Source organism: Amphiura filiformis, chromosome 10 (assembly GCF_039555335.1).
Source record: "Amphiura filiformis chromosome 10, Afil_fr2py, whole genome shotgun sequence".
Lineage (NCBI taxonomy): Eukaryota > Metazoa > Echinodermata > Ophiuroidea > Amphilepidida > Amphiuridae > Amphiura > Amphiura filiformis.
Window position 1 is genome coordinate 63,594,837 of NC_092637.1, and position 22,541 is coordinate 63,617,377.

Sequence of the window (22,541 nt, forward strand, 5' to 3'; positions counted from 1 at the left end):
TCAAGTGTATACACTTTGAGATTTACATGCCTTTTTATCGTCTGAAGTGCGGAGCTCCAGCGACTGAAACTACAGCTAAAGCCAGTTGGTGACAAGGCGTGGCCGCACCCGGCTGCATCATAGAATCCTATCCCAATAATATGGAATTTTATCGAATACATTAGAAGCAAACACGGTTCGTCTGCATTTAAAAGACATGTTAATTCACAATGATATATAATTGAGTGTACACAGTGTCATCCAGCTATGTCAAAGCAACAATGGATCTTAAAATGTTCAAGGACATTGATTTATTCGATTTCCGGAATACGCAGACTGTGACCAATCAGGAGTTGGTTCATTTTGGTGTTGTGTATGCATAGCTGAAATGGCACTATGATGTGAAATTCTTTACATACATTTAAAAATACTTATTCACTCCGGAAGCCAAGTACCAATATGTCTGATAATTGCAGATTGATAATTATTATCACGCAAGGAAACGAATAGAAACACACATTCAAAATGGCGCCAAAATGGAAGGTCAGATGTGATGTCAAATATTTTCTATACTTCAAATTCTACATGTATTTCATACCTTACACCTGTCACGCATTTTCTTCGCATTACTGACAGCAAGTCCTTATTTCGACACTACTATTGCAAACAGTCATTTCCAAATTAATTTAGTAGACTTGCTTTGAAAAACATATCACGATGCCTGATGGGAAATGCCTGTCCGCCATTTCATTAAATCGGATCGTTTTCGAGTGTTTTGTGCCCAGATGTATTGGGGGCGCGCTATACTCTCATTGAACAGACAAAGTTCGTAAAACTAACGGCGTCAGTATTCGTCAACTTGATCATGGGGTCGAATATGAATTATTCATAATGGTTCATAACGGATCGATCACTGGTCTCATTTTCTAGTTAGCAAACCAACGGGATTTGTCATTCGTTTGCGTGCTTGATAGAACAACCGTGAATTTAGTGTCACCCCCTTGATAACAGCTATTAACAAAGCGTGTACTTACCTGGCATAATCATGTAAAGCACTAATATTCCACCTCACAAAGTGAGAAGGTCTATCGAACAAAAAGGCTGGAAGACGTTTCCTCGTGTACTTAAGGGAACTGGAATGAGCGTTTATGGCGTTTCGACAGTATTTTTTATGGGCCATGAGAGCACCTCAGACGTATCGAATTGCACTCTGAATACGAAGCATGTCTTTCTGATATGAAATAATTTTAATTTTTTGAAAATCATGATATAATACAAATTTTATGGCAAATTATAAAAATTTGATATTTTTCAAATTTTTATATAATCCTCGAAGTAAATTTTATAAATCTAATGATATATTCTTAAAGTGTATGTAGCTGGGAGGAAGGCCGACGATCAATTGAAAATTTTGACCTTTCATATTAAAGATATGGATTTTTTCCCAAAAAGACCTAATTTTTGTTTGGTGTTTTGGGAAAAAAATCCATATCTTCGATACGAAAAGTCAAAATTTTCAATTGATCGTCGGCTTTTCATCCCACCTACATACACTTTAAGTATAAATCATAAGATTTATAAAGTTTACTTCAAGTACTATTAAATATCAAAAATATCAATTTTTAATGATTTGCCATAAAATGTGTATTACATTGCGAATTTCAAAAAATCAAAATTATTTGATATCAGAAGGACTGCAATTCGATATGGCTGATGTGCTCTAATGTCCCACAATAAATACTGTCCAAACGTTCATACCCCAGCCCTTAAGGGTGTACGATGTATTGTTGATCGAAGCAGCCAAAAAAAGTAGTTTGCAGCATCTTGTGAATGGTAGTGAGCTTGAGCAAAAATTGCATTGCTTAATTCATAGCGAGCGTGTAGAAGAATTCAAATATCACAGATATACTTTTGTAGGTCCTGTGGTTCTTGGGTTATGTTGTAAAGAGGGCTGAAACAACAACACTTTTGTAAAACGTACATAACTCATTAACAACAATAAATTAAGCAAGTTTTCAAAGTATATGATTTGTGGAATGAACACCAAAGTGTTATTTTTCAATACTATATTGATTCAGATAATGAATAATTTTTAGACTGCTTCGACCAACAATACCTCGTAACATTTATATAATTTAACATTGATGTTTGATTTTTGTTTGTTTGTTTGCAGATTTCCTGCTACCATACAATACTGATTTGGACACAGAGATAAAATCAGGAGATGATGCCTTTCATACCATTCCTACATTGGCTAGTACATTCCCTTACTTTGGAACATCTTACGATAAAATATATGTAAGACACCCTTTCTATGTATTAGGTGCTGTAAATGGTCCGATTACATTGGCTCGTACATCCCCTTACTTTGAAACATCTTACTACCAACTATAAGAAACCCTTCTATGTATTCGGTCACATATATTGGAACACAATGTGATTTGGTGCTGTAAAGTTGGTCCGATAATCCGATTACATTAGCTCGTACATTCCCCTATTTTGGGCTACCTTGAACTATAGACAAATCCAACGAGCCAAGTGATGGTCAGAATTCAGTCGGCCATTACTGGGTCCCGTCTACACAAAACTGGTGTCGTTACTGCCCAATTGGGTGTATTAAATCCGCTTAAAAATCGATGTTGAATTGTATTGTGTTGTAAACTTTCATCGTTCTTTTGTCTACGTGTAACACGGTGATGGAATGCAGTTTAATATCCCCGCCAAGGCCACATCATTTCACATTTTGGAATTGAGGTGTATGTATGCGTGAAATTGGATTCGTCTATATATAAGAAACCATTCAATGTATACGCCGCAGTAACTATCATAGCAATGGATGAATACAATTCTGACTATATCGCCCCGCACTACAACGTTGACGAGGTACCGATGCACTGAACCATAGATGTCAAAGAAATGCACCTGTCAGATTAGTATCATTGACTTGTGCTTGGCAAGTGTGAAATACATCTGACTGAAGAGGCCGATCGACTGCATATCTGTCTTTACACGCTTTTCAATACGGAATAAAGGCTAACCTCTCGTGACATCATCCAAGCAGCAAAGTTAATTTCCCATTGAAAAGCGTGTAAAGACGGATATGCAGTTTACCGTTCTGGACTGAAGTTTAAATTAAGTAACGCATTGACATCATCGAATGGCTGCCTATAGTGCTGTTAGTGTTAGGTCTATGTGGGGGGGGGGGGCTGTGTTTAGTTTCTATAATAATTATTATAAGGCCTACATTTATTTGTCATTCTTTTCTTTTTCTTTCTCTGTACTTATTCTTTCCTTGCTAAAGTATCACTCCCTTTTCTTTTCTCCCTTCCTTTCTCCATCCCCTCTTACTTTTTGTCCCCTCTCATTCCTATCATTTTCCTTATATTTACTTATGTACTTCTATTTATTTATTTCTCTTCATTTCTTCCTCTTTCTCTCTTCCTCCAGTCCCACTCTCATTCTTCATATCCCCTCCTCCCCCTCTTCCTCCCTCATCCCCTCCCAAGACCTTTATGCCAATATCCTTCTTGAAATAAAATAAAATGTCAATTTGTGAAACAACTTTTATATAGGCCTATACCGGTACTTACCGTCGTTTTATCTTTTCAGTTTCTGTTTCCGTGTCCGTTTTAAGTCATTGTTATTCTGAAGTAGTAGCCTCCCAGGTGTGATTTAGCATTTTGTTAAGTTTAAAAACTAATAATTTGAAGCTCGTGATTTTCAGTTTTCGTTTTGGTAAGTTATGTTAAGGGATCCAAAATGAGCGTTTATTGCGTTTCGACAGTATTTTTTGTGGGACATGAGAGCACCTCAGACCTATCGAATTGCATTCTGAATACGAAGCATGTCTTTATGATATCAAATAATTTTCATTTTTTTTAAATCACAATATAATACCTATTTTATGACAAATTATAAAAATTTGATATTTTTCAAATTTTTGATATATAACAGTCCTCGAAGTAAATTATATAAATCGAATGATATATTCTTAAAGTGTATGTAGCAGGGAGGAAAAGCCGACGGTCAATTGAAAATTTTGACCTTTCATATTGAAGATATGGATTTTTTTCACAAAAAGACCTAATTTGTTTTGGTGTTTTGGGAAAAAAAATCCATATCTTCAATACGAAAGGTCAAAATTTTCAATTGACCGTCGGCTTTTCATCCCACCTACATACACTTTAAGTATAAATCATCAGATTTATAAAGTTTACTTCAAGTACTGTTAAATATCAAAAATATCAATTTTTAATGATTTGCCATAAAATGTGTATTAAATTGCGAATTTCAAAAATCAAAATTATTTGATATCAGAATGACATTCTTCGCATTCAGAATGCAATTCGATATGTCTGATGTGCTCTAATGTCCCAAAATAAATACTGTCCAAACGTTCATACCCCAGCCCTTAATGTTTGACATAAAACCTTGAGATGAAAGGTTGGGTGCTAATCTAGCACAAAAGAAGAGTCTAAATTTTACGGTCCTAAATTCGCGGTAAATTGTACGGCTTCAATTGACTTGTGTTTGGTGTATATGCACTTACGCCAAGGCGTCTAAGCCAAGTTATAAGCAAAAGTCTTTCATATTAGCCAAATATCTCCCAATGAGGCGCGTACAAGTGGCGATTTGGTAATCATGTTTTATATTGAAATACAATACAAAAGAATTGCATTGGAGCAAAGATAATTTATTCTATTCATTCGCAAGCTAATCTGATAATTGGTTAGGCATATATGCAAGACTCTTGTATATTTTAAATGTTTATTTTGCAGAGCTTATTTTCAGTCATGGATCATACTGATAAATTTCGCAAGGGAGGGAGAGGGACGGGATACTTGAGACTGAACAAGTGAGAGTGGGATGGGGGGAGGAAGAAAGAGAGGAGAGGGAGAGACGTAAAGACTAGAAAGAGAAGAACTCTAGAGGAGAGAGAAGGTACCGGGGAGAGAGTGGGGGACTGATCATTCGGAGGGGGGAGGAAGCAAAATAGGGAGATAGACATTGATACGAGGGAAGGGCGACACTGCGGCCCTGCACAGGTGCATTGGGGTGCGACATGCTCATAAGCGGATCTTTTGTGATTTTCAACGTTTTTACAGAAAAAAGTGGACCTTTTCATTCGGATTGGCATTTTGTCATAATAATTAACAGTGTCAAAGACGAGAGGGCGCTAGACCATTAAAACAGCGGTCAGACACCGGTGTTCCATAATGTTTTATCTCCAGGCAATCACCTCTATTAAAGCTGATTGGTACTTCAGAGTTAACAATGAAGTCAGATTCATACTGCAGTTACTGTCCGTTTTCCTATACACAATACACAGTGCTCTTTCCCATTGACGCGTGACCTCTACAAATAGCCCTACGTTAAAAGTATGGGGATATGACTAGTTAACGTCGCTGTGTGAAAAATAACCGGCCAATATTAAAAGCAATAAAGTTCTAGAAAATATAGTTTTTTAACATATCCTAAATTTTTAGCTAATTTAGATGTTTGGAAATATTCGTACTTTGGTGTTTTAGTTAATGTGCGTGACAATCACGATCGTGTTACGAGGCAAGCTGCAGCTGATTTGCTAGCTCTTCCACCCATTGTTCATGGTACTGACATTGAGTCTTTTAAATTTTCGTTCAGCTATAGTGGCGTTAAGTTGTGGAATAATATTGACCCGCCTACTAGAAATGCTGTTAATGTTCAGTCGTTTAAGACAATGTATAAAAGTAGCCATCTGAAGTAGATTGCATATTCGCATGATTTGATGTTTTTAAAAGTTGTATATACCTATGATTATATGAAATTACGTGCCATAATTGTTTGTATATCTAAATGTGTTTTTATGTATAATTTCTATATTTTATATGAGTGTCTTTTAATATTGTTGTAACTTAATTGTATATTGCAGGGCCCCGGTTAGAACAGCTTTAAGCTGATTCGGGCATACCCTGGGTAAAGATAATAAATAATAATAATAAAAAATGTTATAGGTAATAGTACATTGCCTAGTTAACGTCGCTGTGTGAAAAATAACCGGCCAATATTAAAAGTACTCTTCTAAAATTCTAGACAATATAGTTTTGTAACATGTCCTAAATTTTTAGCTAATTTAGGTGTTTGGAGAGGGTCGCACTTTTGTGTTTTAGGAAGGATATGTAAACGACAGATAACACCAAAAATATGAAGAAATTATTTCCAAACCGTGTTAAGTCAACAATCATTATGTTGCTCATTTTCAAGAATGCTGGTTTACAAAAAGCAGGCAATTGTCTCATTTCGTGCACAAAGGTACACATACCATTGTTTCCTTTCGTTTCCTTTATAATCGGTTACCCAACTGAAGCTATAATACCAGCTTTATTGCGATATCGCACATGAAAACAGACACTTGTGCACAACCAGAGAAGATCCGATTTAATCAGTTGAGCTGTTTCAATGAGTGTTATCTTGGTTTAATAGCTTTTAATGGGGTTTAAGTCCTGCAAAGGTCGAGATGAATTCTACTGTAGACATGACTGCATCATGTACAGTAAACTTACTGAATCCCTTGCGTTTTCGTATCTGAACAATAGACTTACGGAAACTGAAAACATATGTTACATGTATACGTAGCTATTACTATTATACAGTACTATAGACATGGCGTACATAGCAGCCTTAATATATTATGATGTTTAATCGATTAGCAAGCGCATTCAATTTATTTAAATGAAACACCTAAAGTCATTGGGTGACAACCAACTGTGCATCGGCGGCTAATGTGTGCATTTTGTGCTTACGGCTACTCAATCACACCCTTGGGTTGTATGGTAACAAAGGGTACTTTTCGTTCCAGTAGCCGCGTTCACACGACTTTCGTTTGATAACTTACTGACAGTAGCCTGCTTGGTAAAGCGTTAATACACTGTCAGGTCAGCTTACCGATTTAATGGCGGAAGCCCTTTGTCTCGAACAAAAGGTACCTTTTGAAGAATAGCTTGTCGGAAATCAAATCGGCACAAGTGAACGATGCGTTACATAATCTATTGCTTCTCCATCTTTAATAGCTCCACGATTGCAGGCATACACAGGTGATGAGTGCAGCCTGCCTGCAGCGCAGTGCGGTGAATTCAAAGATTGTATTCATCCATTGCTATGGTAGTTAATCGATTATGACGTCACATCTACGGCATATAGAGTGATTTTGCTGGAGGACAAGCAGGGAACTTACTATGATACCGGGAATTGCCTGTCACGCATGATCGCACATAGTGACTTTGGCCATATTGCCCCGTCATACTTCCATGCCACAAGACGTATTAACCAATGACAAGCTTCGATTGTGTCCGTTTGTCTGCAATGCGCGTTTTTAGCAGATTGATAATTATAATTCGCAATTTTAGAGTTCGATTTAGAGTCAGAGTTGCACTTTAGAGTTAGAGTTACATTTTAGAGTTCGATTTAGAGTTAGAGTTGCACATAAGAGATCAAGTTAGAGTTACATTTTAGAGTTGGATTTACAGTTACCATATTCATTCCAATAAGCGCCCATGGCCCAACAAGCGCCCACCTAGGGTATTGTCAATTAGCTAGTGGGTAACATTAATGTAGAAGTGACAGATAAACGTAGATACAGTGAAATAGCTGGGAGAGATTAGAAGTTCCGTGTTAACTTGCAATATTTAGTTACATTTTCTGCATCAGAAAAGCTACTACAACATCTCAGGACCCTTTTATAACATACATAAATTCGTCTCTAATAAACACCCCTTACGAAACAAATAGGTAAAAAATAAGCGCTCAACCCATATGACTTTGTTACGTGCACTGGGCGCCTATTGGAATGAATACGGTACAAGTTAGAGTTGTTAGGAGCAATTTAGAGTTACAGCAGTACATTTTACAGTTATGTTAAACAATGTTGTGTGGGAACTTAAGATAATCACCACGCCCGGGCACATAAACATAAATAGGTAAAATACTCAACCATTTTATCAAGGCTATTTTGAATCTACCACCACCATGCCCCCACCCACTGGGAAAGTAATGTGCATGATGCCTTTGGAAATATTCTAGTCCTGCATTAGGGCACACAAATACTAAACCTCTCATGTTTAACCAGGGAAGTGTCACTAGGCAGAAATTTACACAAGCTATGGCAATTTTCACATGAATATACCTTTATGATCTTTGGTTCTGTCTGACATCAAAGTAGGCCCTTTATTCTTTGATGCAACTCTAACTGTAAAATGCAACTCTAACTCCAACTTGTAACTGTAACTCTAAATCGAACACTAAATTGAAACTCTAACTCCAACTTGTAACTGTAACTCTAAATCGAACTCTAAATGTAACTCTAACTCTAACTCCAACTCGAACTCATAAATAGATTGAATCCGCTTAAAAATCGATGTTGAATCGTATTGTGTAGTACACTTTCATCTTTCTTTTGTCTATGTGTAACACGGGTGATGGGATGCAGTTTAATATCCCCACCAAGGCCACATCATTTCACATTTTAGGTGGGATAAACCTAAGGGGGGTCCCAGCTATGGCTGCCATTGAGGTGTAGGAATGCGTGAAAATAGATTCGTCTATCCGATCGAACTGGTAGGCATATCATAAATTCGGGATATTAAATATCTTCTTGATCGAACTGGAAGGCGTATTATAAATTCGGGATATTATATATCTTCTTGACCAGCCAGATCTGCGCATGTTCAAAGACGATTCCTTACTAGCCATAGACCGTCCGCTGGAATTAGTAGAACATGAAACATTCGTTATAATGGCTGTTGGTCGGACCTCATCTCTTCGCATCGACTGTGACCTTTAGTCCCCGAAATTGCCCTTATGAACTCACATCCTCCTGGGACAAGCAATGTACTGTGAATTGCACTGAGCAATTGGGGAAACTCAGGTTCACACAGGAATAATAGACAATGGGATGGGCATCTGAAATGACGTAACCAAACCGGAAGATGTAGCCTAGGTCTAAACAATAGGCGGCCATTAGAGGCCATTTTGTTTCCTACATGATGTTATTCACATGTCATTATACTTCAGTACACAAATATATAAGTTAACAGGTTTACAACTTTTAAATTATATTTTGAGCATACAATATATTCGATCAAATGACGGTGATTGTTCAGGTATTATATACTGCGCCAATAAAGTATCCTTACACTTGGAAAAAAATCACAATTTCAAAACTGAACAATATGTGGCCGTACAGCACGAATGAGCCGTAAATGTCCTCAATTGTATTCCGAGTTACAGTGTAAAATGGGCATGAAGGTCATATGAATATGTATTTCAATTTGGTGCTACGTGTATCTCTCGGAATACAATTGAGGACATTTACGGCTCATTCGTGCTGTACGGTCACATATTGGGGTAAATTTGTTTTTTTAATAGATGCACTATCTAATCCTGCACATTATGACACCACATTGAATCCAATGTGACCACAAGAAGTAAAGTTACAAGCAATTAAATAGACAAAGGTCCAGTTTTAAAAGTGACAAACTGGCCTATACAAGGCACAAACAGATTCCAACAAGCGAAACAAAGAGACAACACAGATTCTTCAATGAAGCGTTATTTAAAGCAGTTTTTATTTCAGTTTTTACTTCTCTGTACTTTTCATAACATTCATTTTATTTGTCAGTTCTTTTGTTTCAGTTTTCTTTTGTTCCTTTTGTTTTAAATTAAAGCCAAACGCATAAATTATCCATTCACTACTCTCAAACCAGATGTCTAGTCTGTAAAGTTTTGAATAGGCCAGTTCGTCACTTTTAAAACTGGACATTCGTCTAATCAAATGCTTGTAACTTTGCTTCTTGAAGTCACATTGCATTCAATGTGGTGTCATAATGTGCAGGATTAGATAGTTCATCTATTAAAAAAAAAATTTACCCTAATATTGTTCAGTTTTGAAATTGTGATTATTGTTCCAAGTGTAAGGATACTTTATTGGCCCAGTATAATTATAATGCTTGATAGAATTAAACCGTTTGACCAGCTAATATTCTCCTCCGCCGTCAGTGTGATTCCAGTCATTCTGCATACCGTGTTGCGAAGGTGGAGGAGACTAAAACTGTATTGACGAACACGCATGCGTTAAAAATGATGTAGCCTAGGTCGAACAATAGCGTGACGTAGTTCCCGACATTGCCCCTATGAACTATAACTATTATTTATACTTTCTTTACAGATTGGAATAAATGGAGTTATAACTTTTACAACAGGTGTTGCTGGCTACACTTCGCAACCATTTCCTCTGGATTTCGCGTCAATCAGTGCTTTCTGGAGTGACATTAACCTGTATTCCGGAGTGCTTTACTTTCGAGAAATGCCGACCCGAAATGACAGTACAGAAGCGCAATTCGCTGTCGTTGACCAAGTGCTGAACGATTGCGACCGTGTCATGTGCCAATTCCAGGCTCAATATTTGTTTGTTGTTACGTGGGTCTATACCAGCTATACTGGCGGTTCCACAGCAGCCTCTGATGTAAGTTTTGCCTGTTGAATTGTTCATTTTTTTAAAAACCAAGTATTGCTAAGTCTTTATATACAGGAACAAGAAATTCAACATCATCATTCAATCATTCATTTCATCCATTTTATTTTCATAATCATCAATACATGTACGTCGTGTAATCACCATAACAGAGATAATCAATGTGAAAAATAATGATGTGATGAGGTAGATGCATTTCAAAGTCAAAGGCCTGAAAGACAATGCATCACCTTTACATTGAATAATATGCTAAAGTTTAGATATTTACACAAGAAAGAAAAATAAGTAAAAAAACATTTTTATTGGCATTGCCCCTCAATATTATACCGTAAGTTAAGAATGGCAAGATAAGGGTACAGGAAAAGTGGTACATGTTGGGTTTTGGTAAGAAATGTTTGAGTTTGTTTAGTACACCGATATTCTTACAGCACGTCTTACATATACTATTTATATGCGACCTCCATGTGAGGTTATGATCTAGAGTAATACCAAGAAATTTTGCATTATATACATGTGTCAACTTACATCCATCAAGATATATTTGATAATCATTGGTAATATCATGATCATAGCTTTTTGCTCAGAGTCCTCACATTGCACAGTTCCCTAAATAGCCTAGACCATCTAAATGGTGTGCGCCACCAATGTTGGTGACGTCAATATATTTGGCACAATCCAGTGCAGTGACCAGAGAGCTTCCCGTAATATGATGAACGACAGAGATAACAAGACTTTATCGCGTCTGACGTCACCTGTCAATTAAACTCGAGCACGGTTTGTTTACAAGTGTCGTGATGATGACTTGTTGAACACGGCGGTGGAACTTTGGCGCTTAATTGTTAATTTTGCACCTTTAATCATACAACCCGTCTCAAAAGTTAGGTCTTTATAAATTATAGTAGGAAACTTTCTTTCGTGAAGGTATCATGTCAACAATGCCTAGAAAAGTTGCTTTTTGCCTTGTAAAAGTACTTAATTGTTCGCCATTTTCTGCTATTCCTTTTCACCGATCGGCACCAGATAAATGGGCCTTCCTTTTTAATACGCGCTATTAAGTTGTATTAACCAATCAAGGATCGTAATTGACCGTTACGTCAGACGCGATAAATTCTTTTTATCTCTGTCTTTCATTGACTGCGTTTCCAAAACTTTGTCGAGAAATATTGGTATCATGAACAAATTAAAACACTTTATTCCTGATCGAATATTATATATCTTATATTGTACTTTTATTTTGCCGTACCTCAATTATGGAATTCTAATCTGGGGGAATACATGTAAACTTTATTTAGATAAACTGACCAAACTCCAAAAATGGGCAATAAGAACAATTTCTAATAGTCATTATAGAAGTCATACCAGACCTTTATTTGCCAAATACAACATTTTAAATATAGAAGCTATGTATTCTCTTGAACTCGGTGTATTTATGTACAAGAATTCCATACATGAGTTACCCAATTCATTTAATGAGTATTTTACAAAACGTTCTGACATCCGTGACTACCAGACAAGACGAAATAATGATCTCCAGTTAACAAAAAATAAAAGAGTTTTTTCCGACCATTCCATTCGAACGAGCGGGCCCATACTTTGGAACTCTCTAGAAAAAAAAAATTAAAGGCTCAAAGTCCATAAAACATTTCCGCAAACACCTTAAACAAAAACTTATCTCTAAGTACAATTAGGCCATTCTCGAGCACTGTAATTTGTCATGTCTGTTAGTCATTTTTATTTATTTTTGTTGATTTCATAATTTTTGTTTTGTGTTTTCGTCAGGGAAAGGCAATTATCAGGCCTGCCTTTTCCGCCATATTGTGTTTCTTTATTTTTGATGTAGTTGTATATTTTTATATATGGAAATAAATGAATGAATGAATGAATGAATGAATGAATGAATGAATGAATGAATGAATGAATGAATAGCTTGACGAAGACACACGTATATAGAGTAAATCCTGTTATCTTGACAGTATGTATAACTCGTTATAATGTTTTAGTTATTTCTTTACTTTCTTTTATACTCTAGGTAAACTCATTTCAAGTTATTCTTGCCACAGATGGCACACAATCCGCTGGAATCTTTTACTACGAAGATATAAATTGGGCCCGCGGAGCTCAGGTACACTTATATATTTTCAAAACACACAATCCATTCTTCCTTTGTAGAACTTTTACAAGCTATTTATGATGATATTGGTAACGTTTGTCTTGGCGATGACAAAATGATTTTTGAAACTGTCACCAAGGTGCAGGGGCGTAACCAGACCTGACCTTCCGAGGGGGCAAGATTGAAAAATTTCCCAATTTCTGATCCGAAGTTGTAGTATTTATGTGCGAGCGGCTTGCCGCGAAGCGTTTAACGGTGGGGTCCAGGGGCCTGGCTTAGGGCCCTGGTGGGGTCCAGGGCAAAGGCCGGTGGGGTCAAGGGGCGGAGCCCCTGAAGCTCCTGGTTTTTGGCATATTAGAAGCTAAAAAGTCAGTGTTTCAGAGTACAAATTTCACAAAGAAAGTAGTAGGCCCTATAGATCTTCTTCCCTCTTTCTTTCCCTTTTTCTTCTTCCCTCTTTTTTCTCTTCTTTCCCCTTTCTCTTCCCTCTTTTTCTCTCCTTCTCCCCTTTTCCTCTTTCCCAATTTTTTGCTCTTCTTCCCAGTTTTTTTGTGCCCGGGGGGGGGGGGGCAGCTTGCCCCCCGGCCACCCCACTGGTTACGCCACTGCCAAGGTGATACTAACGGATCACCAAGCTAAGGTACACTATAAGCAACATTGGCAACACTGGGTTAGGAAGAAATACTCTGCTGACAAGCAAAAGATTGTGATTTGCCATAAGCCCCATCGCCACTATAACTTCCGGTTTTTGAGAGCACTTTTGGGACACATTGACCTCTGACATATCGGAAAAATTGCTGTAATTATTATTAATTTATTTATTATTGTCATAAATGTTATCATTAAAATATTAAAAATAATTAATTTATAAAATACCAATGTTTTTTATATTTGTTTTAATTCTTGTAAAACATTTTAGATTATATTGTGTACGCACAAAAACCAATTTTTTTGAATTTTGCCAATAGGTCAAAGGACAATGTGTCCCAAAACGGCAAAAACTGTCCCACAACGCATTGCAAACTTTCAATGCCGATTTGGCTTATTACATCTTTGCCTTCTGGCTTACACCCGTGATACTCGGCTTAGCTTCGCTGTTTGTCGCCTGTGTTATATGAGACGATAGATGCACTCCAGTGGCTTAAAACAATGCCTTTATTCTCTAATTGTGGTTGGTTAAATAGACGTCAAGAAACTGACCAATGCTGATAGTGGTTTTATGTTACATTTTGGTTGGTTGTATATAGACGTCAATAAACTGACCAATGCTGATGGTGGTTTTATGTTACATTTTGGTTGCTTGTATAGACATCAAGAAACTGACCAATGCTGCTGGTAGTTTTATGTTACATTTTGGTTGGTTGTATAGACGTCAAGAAACTGACCAATGCTGCTGGTAGTTTTGTGGATATTTGGATGTGTCGACCTCGTTAAATTAGCACGTATTAGTGTTTTTTGGGTAAATGAATCGTGAGCTAGAGAATCCGTGAAGCCGTCTGTCCCGTGCCCGGGGGGGTCACTCCCATTGTGGCCTGTACACCATCCGCGATAATGAAAATGCTGCTGGTAGTTTTATGTTACATTTTGGTTGGTTGTATAGACGTCAAGAAACTGATCAATGCTGCTGGTAGTTTTATGTTACATTTTGGTTGGTTGTATATAGACGTCAAGAAAGTGACCAATGCTGCTGGTAGTTTTATGTTACATTTTGGTTGGTTGTATAGACGTCAAGAAACTGACCAATGCTGCTGGTAGTTTTATGTTACATTTTGGTTGGTTGTATAGACGTCAAGAAACTGACCAATGCTGCTGGTAGTTTTATGTTACATTTTGGCTGTTTGTATATAGACGTCAAGTAACTGACCAATGCTGCTGGTGGTTTTATGTTACATTTTGGTTGGTTGTATAGACGTCAAGAAACTGACCAATGCTGCTGGTAGTTTTATGTTACATTTTGGTTGGTTGTATAGACGTCAAGAAACTGATCGATGCTGCTGGTAGTTTTGTGTTACATTTTGGTTGGTTGTATAGAAACGCCAAGAAACTGACCAATGCTGCTGGTAGTTTTGTGGATATTTGGATGTGTCGACCTCGTTAAATTAGCACTTATTAGTGTTATTTGGGTAAATGAATCGTGAGCTAGAGAATCCGTAAAGCCGTCTGTCCCGTGCCCGGGGGCACTCCCATTGTGGCCTGTACACCATCCGAGATAATGAAAACGCGTAAAAAGGGAAGTTTTTCGTGGGTCAGCAAGATACGCGCGTAACGCGTTTAGGATGTCAAAAACATAAAATATTGGAAAAAGGGTAGCAAAATTGCAATTGCTAATACGCGGAAATGAAATTTAGGGTATGAAATTTGATGCAAGGAATAAAATCACCTGTTTAGGGTGTTGTTTTAGCCAAGGGTTAAATCCTTGTTTAGGGTGCTTTTCAAAAGTTGATTATCGCGGATGGTGTACAGGCCACAATGGGAGTGCCCCCCCCCTCCCTCCGGGTCCCGTGTACAGAGAAATCAAACTTAACCTGTTACATGTAGCTGGCAGTTTCAATTGAGAAGAGTAGAGTATTTACCAGTGTTGTAGTCAAGATCTCTAGGTCCGAGACCTGCCCAACCGAGATCGAGACCGAGACCAAGACCACCCCTCCGAGACCGAGACCTCTCAGTTCCGCGACCAACTGAGACCGAGACATTGGTTTAATCGGGGGGGGGCACTTCTATTGTTATTTGGCAATGTTTGGTTTGGTGGGTAAGCTCCCCACATTTAGGAGATGGTGGGTCATTAGGACATGCGAACTGTTAAAATGAAGCCTCCTTGGTTTACTGGTTGAAATTCGCCTGGAATGGGAGAAATGAGGAATTTGTGGGTTTTTAGAGCAGAAATTATCACATTAGAGAATAACTTTAGAGAAAACCTTCTGATAATTACAAACACTCGCTGTGCAGCAAGACCTTCCCTCTAAGCTTTTAATCCGATAAAGCTGATTATCTATTTGTTTTCATGAATTGGAAGACATTCTTTGATGTATTACTGAGCTCAATCATCTGAAATTACTGGAGCGTGAGCCACTCAGGCTGGTGGCTCATCATAGTATTTTATTAACAGGTTTTCTCCAAATTCGTTTCCTAATGAAAATCAGGGGATTATCAAAGGTTAGTTTTCGTTAAGTTCAAAGGCCTTTCGGAGCTACACGCATCCAGATTGTCACGGGATCACATGCTCTTGTGGCGTTTTTTTAACTTGCGTACAAATATTTACTTCAAGGGGTAATAGTCTTTAAATATCATTATTATTAATGAGTGATAATACTGCATTATTTTGCCATTTTGTATATTATTTAGTGCAAACCTTTTGGTCAATTTTACGCATGATTGCTCACTATAATAATTCATGACATTTTAATTTATTATGCAGTCAACAAATTTCGATTATTTATATACATGAATGATTGTGAGTTTCAACATTCATTGAACTTTGAGGTAAGAATTGGATACATGAATACAAACCCCACCCAAGTCCATCGAAAGTGATTTTGAGAAAACTAAAAAACAAATATGTATCATACATGATGTTGGATTTCACATGCTTAATAGACGCACGTAGTGGGTGGATTTGGGTTCAAATTTTATACATTATGACAGGCTTATGCATAAGCAACAATTTGAAATGTTTAACTCAATTTAACCAAAGTATGGACTTGGGTGGGTTTTGTATTCATATATTGGTAATGAACAACAACAACAGAAAATCAGGTCTCGAACCTAAAACTTTTGAGGTCTGAGACCGAGACCAAGACCTTGACATCCGAGATCGAGACCAACACTGGTGTTTAACCCTGACTGTCCCAACCCACCCGGTGTTCAAATGCACACCAATGGGGGGGGGGTTGGGGGGGTTGGGGGGGTTGGGGGAGCTTTCTTCGAGTTATCAAACCCAAACATACCATAACAAATCAAATTGTTTACCCCCACAGATTGGTTTCAACCAAGGAGATGGCGTGAGATATTTTTACCTACCGGGATCACGTGTGTCGGAAGAAGTTGTTAAATTGGATACATTAAGTAATATCGGAGTACCCAAGATATTTGCGTATCGGATAGATCAAGACGTTGGTTTGGACACAGGTTGGTTTTAAATTAAAAAATGTTCAAGACCTTGTCAAATTCGCAATGTATAAGTTTAACAATATTTACAATAATGTTTTCCCGGTGCAACTTTACTTTAACCATGGTCAAATTTATGTCACTATGTTAATATTCAAATTATTGGAAGGACCTGTATTCAAATCAGAAACATTTGACGCGCGCATCGTCATTATCACAGGTTAACATTATACGATACAACTGCCTTAAACAATCACGGTGTTCATTTTCACTTCAGAGATTTCCTCTGCGGTTGTGTTGTCATATATCCTGAGACAGTACATAACCCGAGAGTTTAATGAGTTACATACGATCGTAGGAAGTAACCTTGTGCTTGACGTGGTGTGTCACCATGGTGACAGTCCCACTACATAAGCTATACCACATACAATGTTTGATGGAATTAATTATTGCCATCGTTTTGACTGAAAAGGGGCTGTTAAATGTTACATAATTGTTCTACACGTTCTAGGCTTTTGTAACCTAATGAGGAAATAAGTCGTTTAGATGCTGATATTTATATCATATTATGCTATAATTCGTCGGCCGTATCACATACTGACGTATTCGACATTTTTAACATTTTTGAGAAAATTGGTATATTAGTTTGTTATGTTCTACTCTATATATTCACCAAAAACCATGCCTCAAAGTTGCTTAAAACCTTGAAATGTATGCATCACATAACGACGTATTTGCCGATCACCTATACTGCGCAAGCCCAGTATATCGTATCTGCAATATGAAGAATTTGCCGTTCACATACTGACGTATTTGCGCTACGTATTTGCGCTACGTATTTGCGCGACTCTACCATTGCACGGCAAAATGGCTGTTTTGTCCATTTCACATACTGACGTATTTGCGCAACTGTATCACATACTGACGTATTTGCGCGACGTATTTGTCATTTGAATGGCGAAATTGACATTAGTCCTTTTCACATATTATTGTATTTATTATTGATTTTTTGCAGAATAAGTTATGCTCTGATAGTGATAAGTGAATTATATTGAAAATATGGTATATTTACATTACTGTTACCCTGGTTTTAATCGAGAATAATATTTTAATCAAGATTACGCAGCAAATGAAAATCGCTAGATTTTCAAGTTCGAATTTTCTCGAAATGCGTATTTTGTAAATGCGTCAGTATGTGATACGGCCGACGAATTGAAGACAGAAATAATAAAAAAAATACTAGTTTGCGTCTGACGTCACTGTCAATCAAATGCTCTACAATCCTTGATTGGTTAAAAGCGCGTACAAGGATGGTCGATTTATCTGGTGCCGATCGGAGAAAAGAAATAGCAGTAAATGGCGACATGGTGCCTTCGCAAAAGAAAGTGTCCTACTATTAAGACCTAACTTTGGAGATGGTTTGTATGTTTGAAGGTCCAAAACAAACAATAACGCGCCCGGTTTTACCGCCGTGTTCAGCAACTAATATCATCACCGTGCGGCCCTAATTTGGTAAAACGACCTAACTCGATATAGACTTTTATGCCTAATTAGGACTGTACTGAAAAAAGTTTAAAAGCCTTCATTTCATTTTTTTTTTCAAGTGTCCAACTAATTATTGTGTTCCTAAAATTTGGGGTTTTCACCAAAGCAGGTCTAAATATTTTTCAGCAGAGCCTTAATTAGGTAAAACTTCTATCTTCGAGTTAGGTTGTTTTACCAAATTAGGGCCGCACGGTACTTGTAAACAAACAATGCTCGAGTTTGATTGACAGGTGACGTCAGACGCAAACTAGTCGTTTTATCTCTGTTTTTCATTATAGGCAGGCTTTTACTTTTACTTTCGCAAACTGACAAAGCAAATCTTTTAATTGACTAAAATTACGAATATCGTTGTAGTAGAATACATCGAAATCTAAAGAAAAAATAAAATCATAGCATAAGAGCATTGCTGCATCTTTTACCAAGTGGCGGTCAGACTGTCAGTGCTCTATCGCAATGAATAAATGACCCAACACACAGATGCACAGATCCTAAAGTTATATTGGGTTAAAAATGGTACATTTGCAGCGAATTACATAGCCTGTACAGAACAGTTCATTGTATTCGATTCTTACAAAACCGCAATCAGTCCTTGATCCTCTAATGTACCACTCTTTCTACCAATTTGGTTTGCAGAGCGACACAAGCTAGGCGACATGTACGGCAATCTGGTTGCTAAAGATCAAGTATTGTGTTTTGATGATAACACAATAGAGAATACCACGAACGTTCATGTCATCTGCGAGGCTCAAGAATGCTCTTCAAACTCTCGCATTACTTGGAAGGTGGACGGCGTGGATGCTCCTGCCATGGCAACGGAAGTGTTAGACTCCGCAACTTTCACCACCACAAGTACACTTGATTTTGTGTTCAATAACACATATGATGGTCAAACATTGACTTGTTACGTCAACGAGACGTCAATGTGTGAAAGGACCAAATCTGTGACTATTAAAGGTGAGTTAATCAAGAGTTCGTAAGGGCAATGTCGGATGAGTGATTACATGCTGGACTTAACCCTATAACTATACGAAGGGGAAGGTGTGTTGTACCACCCCAACCCACCCCCTAAGATGTTTTATCCGTCATACAAAACATGCGTGTTTACGGCCAAACGACCTAAGCTAATTGTATAGCCATCCTTTGCGCTCATTTAAGTGATGAAATTTTTACCTCAGCACCTTACCCGGGGTAGGACCAGCCATAAAAATGACCAGAGAGGGGGGGGGGGGTGAGACCAACCATTGGTTTCTATAGTAAGAGCTACTGCTTTGTACTTAGGTTAATTAGGTTGAAATGGCCATTTCCTTTATATACATTAATTTTCAGGATACAATTCTGTGAAAATCGCATGTTTGTAGAATTTATAGCTAAAAATATAACGGTATAAGAGTAGTCGGGTATCTACCAGGTTTTAATGTGCATCCCCCCAGGTTAAAGGTCAACACAGGGGTCAAATTTCAAAGTTGCTCAAATCTGGTTAACAAGCACACCAAATTATTCCTCTCATTGCAAGGAGTTATTTCTTGAGTTATAAGCAAAAAGGGGCCAAAAATTAAAAATGCTCCAATTGGTCTTAAATTGCTTGTTATGTAATCAAGATTGATTTGACCACTGTGTTGACCTTTAACCTTGAATATGGCCGGAGTGCCGGGAAATATTTTTTGTTAACATCTTGAATGTGTTATAGGACTATAAAAGGAAGCTAACAAAGTTGGTTTGGTAGAGTCCAGGGGGATGCACATTAAAACCTGGTTACCTAGATACCCGACTAGAGGGGGTTGCACCCCGCTTTCTTAGTCCGTGCTACAAAATATGGCTCAGTAGTTCTAGAGTTAAGATATACAGCCTGTCTCAAGTAAAAAGCGCCTTCTTTCGTAATTACAAAATAGTTTTGTGACATAATCCTTACATCAACTGCAAGGGCAGAGCCTTAGCTCTCGAGATCTCGAGATATGTTTAGTTAACAACGAAAGGGTAACATCACAATTGTGCCACTTTTACTAGGGAAGAGGGCTGTACATGTGAATCAATGATCAAAGTAATCAAGAGTTCCTTCGTGAAATCAAAAGAATGCATCGATTACACAACAAAACAAAATTGCTTTTACTGTTTTTACTGTTTTATCATGATACAGGTATAACGATTTTCTTTTCCCCCTTAAAACAGAAGAGATAAATATTTCACATTATTCTTTTAAGTTAAATACATGTACATGTCAATGATTTTAACGTCATAAATACTGTTCTCTTTGTCACTCAAGACATGTGAAAAGACAGACAAACATTGCACACTATGTTGTGAAATTAAAATCATGTCAACGAAATATTGTACATCATAACTATACGTTTGAAATTTTACACTAAAGATTTAAAATCCTTTGATGGTTTTCATCAAATCATAAGCACATTTCCGAGTGTGCAGCAGCTGCATCCGACATTGCTTGAAATCAACAGTTTAGTCCATTTTACAGTTTGGTCTTTAACATTATTGTTCGTGTACATGGGTCACTCAGAGCCCCCTTCCTTCTAGTATAATGCTTGATACTGTATATCTTTTTCAAAACCTGGTGTTAAACTAATGGGCTTCTAGTGTAAGATTTTCGATTTTAACAGGCTTCAACTTGCCCCGACTATCAGGTTTTTTTTTCAAAATCAACTCGCGAATGTTCCGATGGATGGATGATATTGCAGGCCACAATAGAAATATCGATTATTTCTGCTGGTTATATTAGAAATGAAAGACTGGTTGGACACTTTGGCAGTCCCATGTGAAAAAAAATGTGGACGAGCGGTAAAGAGCGGGACTGATAATCAACGACGCTTGGAATAGTGGTTTGAGTCCTATCGAAGCCTGTGGAAACTTGTTTTTCCATCAAAATTCATGATCGCATTCCGAAATGAGTCACTGCACAATTGGGCAATGACAACACCAGTTTAGTACACCGGGACCCAGTAATGGCAGTAACTGACAACTAGGGTACCACCTCCCCCCCCACCTCTCCATAATTTTCCTTAAATGCCATTGCCAACGTCTTTGTCTGTCTGCACTAGTACTGTCAGTCTGCCGTTTTTCACCCCCGTCTTTGTCTGTTGTTTGTAGGCGTCTTTTCGTTTTTGCACTGAGGGCAATCACGTCTTTCGAGCTTTGCTCTTGTGATTGTCCTACCATCCTCTTCTCTATATTTTGTTACCTATATGATATGATGATGGTGAAATAAACTTGAAACTTGAAACGTAGCGCCACTGATTATAACCCTTAGTGGTACCAGTTTTAAAATAATAAGCAATGCGTCGTATTGAAACTTTCCGACAGATATCTCTACTGCATTCGAAATGGTCGACACCGATTATGCTCCTTTAACAAATACCAGGATTGATATTCCACAAGTCGAAGTCGTAGCAGGGGACACCCTACAATTCAAGTGTATATTCAATACTACGGTCTGTGGGCCGCATCAAACGGTGACTTGGGACATGGCTGGTGCACCTCTAAATGATACCAAAGATTCCGACACACTTGATGGTATACCAAGAACTGTCAGTTTAATGCAGAGCCAGCTGGTAATCCCGCCAATGAACGGAAGTCTAATTACCTGTCAATTTCAAGATGGTTCAGTGAAAAGATCAGCCCAATTAAATGTTACATACGATGGTGAGTAGTATTTCTTGATTTCGTTCTTCCAAAGGACTGCTTCAAAACTCGACCGGCGTTTGATAGCGGTTGAACTGTGTTCCATTGAACAATAAAAATCAGCTTCAACCGGAAGGAATCGGGAGGAACCGGTGGGCAAGCGGCGGTTGGGTTTTGAAGCCGTCACTAATGTGTCACAAAACCCTATGCATAGCAATAGCACGGATCTTGCTTAGTCCACGTGACCGAATACGCTCAATACGGAATAAGTCGCAAGTGTTAGGGGCCCGGTTAGGGGTTAGGTCAAGATTGATGATGTTGTTGCTCATGTATAGCAGCAACCTGAATCTTACCCTTCCCATAAGAAGTATATTGACCAACATAATTATCTAAACATTGCTAAAGACGCGGACAAATCAGGGCAGCTGTTATAAATACGCCTATAGCGTCAAAGCTAATAATTATGCTCACAATATTTCAACATAGAAAGAAGGGTGATTTATTTACGCGCATTGTGATGCCCCATTTGTCCATTTTTTTCGAATGACATCTATCTTATGAAACATTAACAAAGAACATGTGTTAAGAAATGTTGATGCATTTGCAGCATGTTGCACCAAAGGAAAACCCCAAGAAAGCTCTCTCCCCTACGATCCAGACGCCAGAACA

The 22,541-nt window shown here is 37.8% G+C and overlaps 1 protein-coding gene across 1 annotated transcript in view; it reads left to right on the plus strand.

Moving 5' to 3' along the window:
• Positions 1-26: 26 nt before the first annotated feature.
• LOC140162033 (uncharacterized) overlaps positions 27-22,541 on the plus strand; it is a 31,744-nt gene continuing 9,229 nt past the window's right edge. The window contains exons 1-7 of the mRNA XM_072185323.1: positions 27-84; positions 2,153-2,277; positions 10,178-10,474; positions 12,513-12,605; positions 16,568-16,718; positions 18,876-19,196; positions 21,555-21,893. Coding sequence (XP_072041424.1) covers positions 27-84; positions 2,153-2,277; positions 10,178-10,474; positions 12,513-12,605; positions 16,568-16,718; positions 18,876-19,196; positions 21,555-21,893 — 1,384 coding nt within the window. The remainder of the gene's footprint in view (positions 85-2,152; positions 2,278-10,177; positions 10,475-12,512; positions 12,606-16,567; positions 16,719-18,875; positions 19,197-21,554; positions 21,894-22,541) is intronic.